The sequence below is a fragment of the Homalodisca vitripennis genome, chromosome 2, assembly GCF_021130785.1.
Source record: "Homalodisca vitripennis isolate AUS2020 chromosome 2, UT_GWSS_2.1, whole genome shotgun sequence".
NCBI classification, from domain to species: domain Eukaryota; kingdom Metazoa; phylum Arthropoda; class Insecta; order Hemiptera; family Cicadellidae; genus Homalodisca; species Homalodisca vitripennis.
This window is the reverse complement of record NC_060208.1, coordinates 109,959,327-109,970,821: the sequence shown is the minus strand read 5'-3', so window position 1 is coordinate 109,970,821 and position 11,495 is coordinate 109,959,327. Positions and strand designations below refer to the sequence as shown.

The 11,495-nt window shown below is 31.1% G+C and overlaps 1 protein-coding gene across 1 annotated transcript in view; it reads right to left on the bottom strand.

The window, feature by feature from the left end:
• Positions 1-3,175: 3,175 nt before the first annotated feature.
• Positions 3,176-11,495, bottom strand: part of LOC124355765 (RNA polymerase II subunit A C-terminal domain phosphatase-like) — a 42,352-nt gene continuing 34,032 nt past the window's right edge. Inside the window, 1 exon segment of the mRNA XM_046806920.1 lies at positions 3,176-11,367. Coding sequence (XP_046662876.1) covers positions 11,141-11,367 — 227 coding nt within the window. The 3' untranslated portion in view covers positions 3,176-11,140.

The following is an 11,495-nucleotide window of genomic DNA, read 5'->3' as shown; positions in this document are numbered from 1 at the left end:
AGTTATGATGTATATTTGTCTTTAAAATAAATTTCTAATTGAACTTAAGGCTTGAATGTTAGACCACTTTATAATATAGAACATGTACGTGTAGCATGCGTCTTTTCATAATTTTGTTGTGGTTCGCAAGACACCTGAGCCTACAAACATTTTTAAATTGTCCATAATTCAATTTATAAATATTAGTACCATCATGAAGTAATTTTCATTATTTATTCAATATTACTTGAATTATGATATATTTGTAAAATTAACCTGATTTGTTTTGTTATATCTTACATTTAGAACTGTTGCAACAGATGATTTTATTTTTGTTACAATTACTCAAAACTGTATCTACAAATCCTAATCCCAATAATATTGTAAATGCAAATGTAATTTTGTTTGTTTTGCTTTCATGCATAAACTATTCAACTGATTGCGCTGAAATTTCCCTGGGATGTATATAGGCTTATTCTTATTTTAAAAATCCCTCCGGCTATGCTCACTGGTCTTTAAAGTAGCAACAAAATTCCATCTTGGTCTCTAGAGTTGTGAAATATTAATTAAAAGAGCAGTTCTAATGTTATCAAATATCTAGTGTAAACACTATTATTTTCAATTTGTTTACATTTATAGTGAGTACAAATATTTTTAATGCTGTTTAATATTTCAGCGATTAGATAAGTACTCATATATGTTACAAAATTCCAGCTCTAAATGTTCTTAAGTATTAAAATATTTTTCAGTTTATAAATAAACAAATGCGTAGAGTCATTGTCAATGTACTTTTAGCTATACATTTTTATCAAATATTAAGTATTAGATCTAAAAGACAATATTAGTATCTAACAAAGTAAATTATAATGGCCATAAATATAAACCTTTTGACATATTTTCTTGAACGTGGCAACAAGTCAAACTCAACATTGGCGTCGGAAATATAATTCACTTGAACCAGCAATGGTCATACACGTGTGTCGCCTACTAAATTGTGTGTAAAGCGGCAGGTAACTGCTAGCAGTGTAGACATATGAGGAAATGTTGTCTAACTGGAGGAAATGGCATAATTTTTATAAAAAAAAATTAATTAGGTCCTTTCAGAAAAACTTATTACATGTAATATACGTAGCTATGGTGGGAAAAAAGGTGATTCAATGTTGCTTAGAGATTGTGGCTAAAACATGGTAGTGCACTCAACTGTACATCTGATGAGACAATGAGAATACCTCTTCACCTAGATTACATTATATTTTGTAGTCTAGGTGTATAAAGAGTCGAAACGATCCAGAGTTCATTTTGAGCTTCTTCGCCACTGATATTTTTTGAATCTCTTTAGACGAACATGATTCCAGATTCAAGAAGTCACGTCTGACAGCATCAGATTCCCGATGCTGGCTGATGTAATTTTCTTAATTTATATTTCTGAATGAAATATAATTTCTCTCTTAAATGGTTAAAACATGTCATTTAATGATAACACACTACAAAAATTCACATTTTTATCTTGTTGTTTTTATTTCAGTCTTGTTACAACAAACATTTCCTACCTCTAATGCCTGAAATTCCTCGTAGGGTATTAAAAAAGGTTTTTGCCTTCAGAAAAATTATCTTAAATGCCAATAACTTCCAAATAAAAAATATATACTACAAACTGATTACACTACCTTAAGTATCAGATTAGTCAATCTCCATAAATTACTGTTCTTTTGTGCAATTGGTTTTATCTTATGGTATTACAAAAACTATTTGAGAGTACAAAGCTTAACATACAGTGTTTTAACAACATATTCAGATCTATGGGATGGGGAGAGCATGTGATTCCAGTACAAGTGCCAATAAAGCTTTAAGAGTGATATTGTAGCTAATGTATCTGCAGCAGCTGAAGAACAAAAGCACATGAAATATTTGTGATGCCCAACAGGATAACATTCTTTTATTATGAGGTGTTGTGTATATTGGCCAGAGAGTTACATTTTCAATAGTATTCTCACTTTTAAATAGCGGTGTTAGGTCGACACTTCCATCAAATCATAGTAAATAATAATTAGTATCCAGTGAAGAGTTTAAATGTTTCAGTTTTCATGAAATTTGGTATAGTACAACAGTAAAAAACCGTTGTAATTATGAAACTATAAATCGCATATTTTTACTTATGGATACAATAAAGGCAATTTATTAGGTATTCTTACCCCCATCAAATCCAAAAACAACCGTGAGGTGTTATCAAAAGTTATATGTATCGGAAATTTTTCCACAATCACACTACAGGTTCAAATATGCTCGTCAAATAGATCATGTCGCGGTCTGCTGTATGTGTAATATCCATAATGTAGGCGTACATTTATGGTAATTCCATTACTGTATATGTACGTCTACAAACTTTTAATACATTTTTGTGAAATTAACGTTTCTTTGTTTTGTAATGTGTGTTGTAAGATTGTAACTCTCAGAATAAAGCCTTTCGTCAGATCATATATTATGTAGTTTGATGATGGATGATTTATGAAACATGTAACTCTTGAAACACCTTACTATTGCTTTTTGATTTGATGGAAGTAAGAATACCTAATTAATTGTTAATTTGATCCAAAAAGGGGCACTACAATGAATTCAATTTATAAACATAAATACTCCAATGTGTTCTAAACTTTAGTGCAATAAAAGCCATCTATTCATAAAACACATAAAAAGACAGACACAAAACAAAGCATTTTCAAAAAAATTTCCCATTTGATGTTTTCTGATTTTCATGCCCTGAACCAATTTATGACAGATTGGTTACTTGTTATGGACAATTCTCTATACATTATACATGATTTTAGGTTGTAAGAGTCAGTCCATAAAAAAGAATTGTTTTCCATCACACTAAAATACCAGCTCATCTCTCTGGAAAAATGACTACCAAATTTTAAGAGAAGTGATTCTACTCAACCCAACACACAGATTTTGCCTTCTTTGATTACTTTTCTTCCTCTAATAAGAAAAGACTGGCCACAACATTTTTCAATCAGATAATTCAAACAGTGCTAAACACTGCGTTATAGTTCAATATTATTCACAGTTCTTCCAAGATATAGCACTAGTTGAAAATTCGCTTGGGATACGCAACAGTCCTCTCCTCAATCATACTCTGTATAGACTAATCAAAATTGCCTTAAATATGGTGGCTATGTATTTCAAAGAACAATTCAAGTAATGTAGAAAATAAACAGTTTATTGAGAAATTATTATCTTAAAAACATTTAAAATACATTCAATGGATGGGACTTAAAAGATAGATATCTCTAACAGAAAATTCAAATAACATTTGGAGCAGAACATCATTATTTGTATACAATTTGTATGTTTCAATAACACAAACACAACTTTTTACAACTATTGGTTACAAATATATTTACATTAGTTTGTATATGGGTCAACAACATTTTTACAAGAAGAAAGTTCATGACGGCAACAATTAAACATTTTTATCTGCAAACTACTGTACAAACTAAACATTCTTTATAACTGACTAGTTCATACCAATTCCTTCAGAATATCTAAGCATTTATTAGTGTGCAGGGTTGTTAGAAGATAATATGTTGCTCTACAATTGCATACAATTGGTCATTAATCTTGTAACCCTTTGCATTTCAAAATTCTAATGAGAATAACTTTTAAGATTTTTCACTACACAACTCCCAACTATAATTTTTTTTAAATGTTGTTGTGTACATAGAGTTTTGTTCTACAAATAAATATATTACTTAACATTGGGATGACTTTGTTGACTTACTAAGATATGGAGCCTCCTGATTTGTGCAGATCAGTCACCATTGGATACTAAAGGGATGGAATTTGTCATTAGAAACTGAGATTCAGCTGTATTCAACCATTACAGTGAGAAACCAAAACCCATGTATCTTAATGCTTAGGTTTAACTTAGATGAAAATTCATACAATTCGGTCCCCATAAAACGTATTTGGAATTTATTTTTGGGCAATGAATTACTAACAGTTGGTGAGAAACAGCTGATTTTTTGCTAATACACTATGGATGCGATTATTTGAAGTTGGTGGGATGAAGGCTATTTCGGGTAGTCAAAATTTAGAAAAGTCGAATTGCTATTTAAAATTTGCTTTCTGTTGGTATTGATATACAAAAACTGAGCAGTGGCATTCTATACACACATAATATTCATCTACAGTGAGGTTGGCGTTCTTTACATATAGCCTTAGAATGTAATACATTCTTAATGGAAAACAGGCTAATAGCACAATAGTACACAGAGAACTAAGTCTAATTCTTATAATGTGCTTTGCATAACTGTGTGTTCCTGGTATAACAAAGCTATGTCTTATTAATTCTTCATGTACGTAACACCTTAAATCGTACTTGGTACATTGATAAAACACATTAGTAATCAGACAAATTATAAAACTACCTTGTTTTGTCCTAACTTGTGCTATAATTCACATATTTTATCACAGGATTGTATTATAATGGTGGAATAAATGCTATAGGTAATTGCAGCTAGTTCAGCCATTAAAAAAGATTGATATGATATTACGTTTTATAATGTATACATTTTTATTTTGAGTTACATATACCTATGTTAACAACAAATGTTTAAAACTGTTAAACAATTCTCCATCAATTTTTGTTTTCTGTGTCTTTATATTTTATATTATAGGCATTATATTTCCAAAACTAATGAAGAATACTCTTCAAAACAACTTTAAATGTAATTAACATTTTTTTACTTATGAGAAACAAATAATTAGCTTTGAAAAAATAGTTATACCATGCTTTAAGTTAGTTTAAGTGTAAGATTTTGTTACTCTATCTTACAGAATACTCTTGTGTACGGGCATGACATCAACTTACTACCAAATTCTGGTATTTAATTGGTGTTATTCAACTGCCAATAGTTCCTAGGCTAACCTACTGACAGTCACTAACACTCTGTTGGGATCAAGACTATACCATAGACAACATACACTAAGTATATGTTCTCTAGACTTTTACATGTCTGCAATATTACATCTAACTGAAACACAAACCAAATAGTCTTAAGATCTCGTAAAACCAAGGGACACAAAACTACAATACTTTTTTATTTCTTTGAAAAACTATGTAGATACAGTAATAAACCGGTGACAAGAAGACTTTAGTCATGCTAGCCAGAGCCTATGGAATCCACTGGCTGTAACTAATGTTTCCATGATGTTTTATAATCAGCAGCCACATTTTTGTTTGTTTGAATATTTCTCACATATTTGTCTGAGATAGAAGTTTTCAGAGAGCCAAACTATTCTCTTCTTTATTAACTAAGTATTTAAGATGTTCCTATTTTGCTTTTAAGTAATTTACCCTATTTTGTATTTTTGTTTGCATATATTAGAATTATATTTGGATTACATTAAAAAAAAATACTTTTCGTAGGATTTTTTATTTGGAAATGATTTTTTATTTACAAATATGCATTTTGATTTGTTGATGAAACTTAATAAACAGATAAAAAATTCAATTAATTCCTCACAGAATTCAAAATAAAAAAAGGTTTAAAGCTATGGTATAGTTTTTTTTCCATAAAATGTGGCTCTGGAGAAGTCATAGATTTGTAATGTACTTAAAAAGTGTTAACTGTGGTGAACCTTATCTGTAGCTTTTGATCTAATGAAAATATGACTGCTATGTTGTTTCCAAATGGAGTGCAAAGGGCCCAAATATCAATACAGCAACATAAAGTAGAGAACAATCCACCATACCTGACTGACAGCTACAAACTGTGAAATCATCCATTATGACTTTCTTCAAATATACATAATTTACAATACATTTTATATAATACAAGGTTCTTAAGTCAAGAGAGTAAACAATAATGTAGAAATCAAAGTTAAGTCTACTCTTTAAGTACTAATATAGGTCTACTGGTATCCTTGTCTTAAGTTTAAAATATAAACAATAACCTATGAACAAAAATAACATAAGTTACCTCAAAATAGTAGTGGAAAATATTCAAAAATAAATTAACTAAGTTATTATTTAACACTGACAATTTCCCATATCAAGTTCACTTATATGTATTTTAAGTTACAACTAGTTTATTTAAGATGAACCCAAAACTTAAGATCTTAAGTATGCTCAACAATCTACATTTTCAAATACTGTAATACAGAAAATGTTGTAGATTTTGAATTTCCTAAGTTCAGGGTGGCTCCAAAGAAGTGAAAGCAGAGGGGATTCAAATATTATAACTGCATGTAAATAAATTTAGAAGTTAGCAGATTTTTGAATGTTGAAATAAAGGGACAGATATTATTATTTTCTTTTTCTTATTAGAAATCAATAAAATCATTAACAATTACTTGGTTTGTAAATTGGGATGAATTTTGTCATTAACTAATAAAAGTTAGTCTCCACACATCAAAAGCTGCTACTGTACCATAGAGTTTCTAATGAAGATGGACAGGGTCTGCAAGCACCACAATATGAGACTTTGAGAACTTTCCAGGTGTTTACAACCTTGAAGAGATCCAGGGAAGTAACCTTGTTTCGATTGCCAAATAAATTCAGTCTAGTCTTGTATTATTTTGCACTGGAGTATGTGATATCTTAGTTCCATAAATATTGAAAATTCAATACTATTTTAATGTAATATTTTTGTATAAATATGTTTACACAGAACTAATCAAATTGAGAATAAAATGTATCGGTTCATCCATGTCCCAAACTTGCCATATATTTTTCCTGTGATGGCAGCCCTATTTTGCCTACAAAGATGTTTTAACTGTTTTGAAGCATGTTTACTAAAAAGTATAGTTGTTAAAGTGGTTTTCACATGGGATGAAGAATTTGGTTATTATTAAAGAAAGAAAAAAAATTAGCTATTGTTGTACCTTCATTTCTGTAAAACTGGCACCTACAAAAATATTTTAAACAATCAATAAATCCAAAAAACTGCATATATAAATAAGTTAGGAATTGTAAAATAACGTATTTATAAGAAAATAAAAAATATGCTACAACTTATAAAAACTGTAAACTGACAAAAATACATGAGCAATAAAATAATATTTTACATGTTACTTCAACATTTGTTATGATAAAAGTCTTACAAATCTATGTTTTACTGGATGGGTATATATATTTTTTAGTAATTTAAGGTAAGAGCTGATCCTTTTCAGCCTTATTCTACCTGTCCTTAAGGGCCACTAGCCTGGGAGAGAATCTTATCAAACAGAATAAGGAGAGTCAGTACATTACAAGTTCGATAGTACTGACAAAAAGTGCAACAGTCACAGACAGGATTTGAACCTATGCTATTTTCAACTCAGATCCTAAGTCCAACACATAAGATCATGAGACTACTGACTCTCTCTTAAGGTACTACTGAGGTCTATCTATAAATCTATAAATTCATTCATAAAAACTTTAAAAAAAAAAAACATGTAACTATTTTTTGAAAAATAATCCCTTTTTACTGAATTAACACTATCTAATAGCTGATAATTTAAGCTTTTGATTGATATGCAATACTGTTGAACACATTCATTTTTATTTGTATCAATATTTAAAATACTGAAATATAGTGCCATTATAGTCGTTGGCACCAACTACTATTTTATTACATTAAACCAGGAAACTTTCTTTGAATTATAAGTTTTTGTTAATTAGTTTCCTTATGAACATGCAAGCAACTAATTATGGGTGTTAATGTTTTAACTGGTGGTTTAATACATAATAAAAACAAATGTGACACTCCAACTAAATTATAGGTAATGGCCAGTAAGGAGGTTAAAGTTGCACTAGAGTATTAAGAGATTTTATCACAAATGAAAGATATTAAATCACTCAACTTAATTTAACTGCTGTTTGTAATCATTGGAGTGATAAATGTAGAATTATTACTACATCATAGAAAGGCTAGCAGTTGAGTGACTCCTAATCCTGTACTACATGTATGTAATCTCACTGTGAGGTGATTGACACTTGTGGAAATCAGTGTGAAAATAGCCGAGTAGCACAGAAAAGTTTGCACTTGAGTGTTATCTAATCCTGTGTTCATGTAACAAAGTTTGGGAAAGTTGAAAATTTTTTCAGATCAACTCAGATTGTACAAAAGAAATATCTAAACTATGGGGAAAAGGAAAAAAGGGATGGGGTGACAATTGTAAATAGTGCACAATGCAAGTGAATTAGTAGAACCAACCCTGTATGACTAAGTTAGGATTTATTTGTTGAGATCTAAGATTAGATTCTTTTTTCTTTATTATTTATTTCTATTTTACTTATTACTGGTTTTGTTTTGTGGGAATATTTAAAATATCATTATAAATCAGATTAGTCGACATGACTTGTCTGGTCTTTTGAATTATATCATATATCATAGTGTTTACTGTTTTTAAAAGATATTGTTACAAATAGACCTAATTACTGTGTTGGTGATATTTTGAAGAAAACTCAAGAATGTATTGCTGCAGTGTATAAGTATCATTACAAAGTGCCCAAAGATTTTGTTTCAAAGCCTTTCATGGGAAAAGTGTTGGAGAAATAAATTTTCAGAACTGAAAAAAGTGTAATCAACATTAATCATTTTGAAGAACAGTTCAAGAACAAGTTCTTTATAAAAAGGAAAATATTTAACTATTGCACAGTTAAAAGACGTTTTAGGGGAGAAAACTGGTTTTAAGAACTAAATCTATGGTAGATACACAATGAAAGAAAAGACAAATTGGGAAGATCAGTTATACCTTGATAAAACATGAACAACTCAAATTCAAAATAAAATCTGGTAGGATTCAAATTCAAGGTGTCTTTAGGTGAGGGACCAGGACTAATATTATGTCATGCTGGATTGGAAAAATATGGAATTTTGGAATTGGTTTTGTATTTTAATGTAATTTAACAGTGACCAATATAAGCTCTATCTACAGCAAAGCTGGTGTTTTATGGTAAGAAAGGCAAAACCTTAACTGACAACTATTAGGAAATGAACAGCAATTTATTGGCATGCTGAAAGAACTGGAAGAATTATGATCAAAGTAATAGTAATGGATAAGTAAGTTATCATTCTACATATACTGCCCACAATCAAACTATGAAAGCTGGCGTAATCATTTGGTTTAACACATTCACTGCAAAATTTTTGCTTATAGGGATCACAGAATACTAAAGAAATTTTAATGTGATAAAACTTAAGATTTTATGTCTATGAGCCTGGGGATTGATATCCAAATCTGAATTTGAAGGTGTATTTCCATAAAATTGTGACGTATCATTTTGAGGACAGATGGTAATCAGCCGTATGGTACAACATTGGACCACTGTCCCCGCGCACCTACTTGTTTGGCCCATCTCCTTCTATGGGCACTAGAAGAGTGTCAATCCACTCAATCTGTATGGGTCTCATACATGCAGTGTAAATACACGATGTGGTTGTCCACATCCGAGTCACCTTCACTTCCTTACTGTTTGGAATCATCTGTGTCAGCGTCACCAACCATTTGCTGCACGGGACCGGATTGCAGTGTAAACATCAACTTCTTCTTCATCATTGCCTAAAACTGGCTGTGCAAACGTAGAAGTGGATTAAATCCCCTGTAAACCCAGTATGTGTAACATACGAAATAATGCATAAAACCAGATGCAGATAATTAGAACATTTCACACGAATCACAGGAGGTCCACTCTGCACTATGGGAACAGCAAACCGACACGCGTTTGAAATACCTACAGACCCAAAGCAACATGTAACAAAACCAAATCATTTACCACCAGAGACTGAGCCACACTGAGGAGTGTTATATTGCTAGACAATGGGACACACTGACAGTTCATGCATATTGTTTCAGAAGGTTTACTCCACACTGTGGGAACATCTAACCGATACATGTGCAAAATATCTACAGGACTAGAGCAACATGCATATTGTGCTCGGAGGTCCTAAGACACACCAGCAATATCTCCATAACGGACATGTTAAGGTAAACACATTCCTCACAAACCAGATCTCTTGTTAACTGAGCTGTTGGATTTCATTAAGGTAGATAAAAAAGATATATATTGTAGCATCACGGATGGGATATGAAGTTACCAATTGTCATCTTATCTTTGTCAGTACAATCCCCTTGAATTGATATGGACTAAAGTAAATGAGAATTAGCGAACACAAACAAAATATTCAAGATAAGCGATTTAAATATTAATGAAGGAAGCATTGCAGAATTAAACTGCTGATGATTGGATAAAGTATATAAATGATGAACAGGAACAGGACTTTGTGACCGAAGGAATTTGATGTTGCTATCCAACATGACCATAGAATTGCTGGAAGACAGTAAATTCAGCACAGATTCAAAATGAAATATAAAATTAATTGTACTGCATTCTTGTATTTTATTCAGTAATAACAGTACTATATGTAAATGTTTACTATCCTTACTTTGTGTTATACATTTTAATTTTGTGTATGTTTGTTATAAGTAACATATGTAATTGATTTAAATAATTGGTAAATACAGAAAATAATCAACATAAAATACAACTAAATATGAATTGAAAACAGAAATATCAAAAATTAAGTTTCAGGTTAATGAAGTCAATTTTACATTCAAATGACATGTTTCAAAGCTTGACCTCAACCCACCAGTTTTGTTTGAGTTGACTATAATAAAAACTAAATCACCTATAACTAATCATCCTGTTAAAAATTAACCTGAACATTTTTCAGAACATTTTCTAGAAGTTAACTAAATAAAAAGGGCTAGGATAAATTTATATTCTAACTTGCCATATAATTTATATTTAGATTTAAAAAAAATAACAACTAGGAAACTGCATCTTATTGCAGATAGCGAAATAAATAAAAACATCAAAGTATGTAGTTAACCTCAGTATGGGTAATGGCAAACCAAGGGTAGAATGCCTCAATTATACATTCATTGTAAAGAGAAGGAATTGTTATACTCTGGAATCAAATGGGAGATACCTAATATTATCTATGAATTTCATATAAAAAAAAATCCAAATGAACTATGTTCAACAGTTGACCTTAAATTTTCATCTCAAGTGTCACTATAGAGGGGTACACTTAGAGAGGCTACAGAGCAAGTGAAACATGAGAGGGAAGAGGCAGAGGGACTATCACAGACGGAGAGATTCCAGGACAGGAATCTAGTCACCCTCCAGGAACTCCCGCTCCAGAGCTGCACCCATCATATTCCAGTCGCCATCACTGATTTCGTCAGGAGGTTCTTCACTGCCAACACTGTCGTCGTTAATCTCCACATCGCTTGGCAACTCTCCACCTCGACGGAACTTGTCACCCAGTGATTCATTATCTGACTCCCCTCCACCATCCTCACGTGGCCGCTTTCTCCCCCATCCCTTGATGTGGTCCCCTAAAACAACAGAAATGACCATCTCATATTTTGTTCAATTTTGTAAAGTACTGAATGTCAACATTGCGATTTTATTCTATATATGTAATATGTTCTATATTGTAAATATCAATGAAAGAAGAGGACAA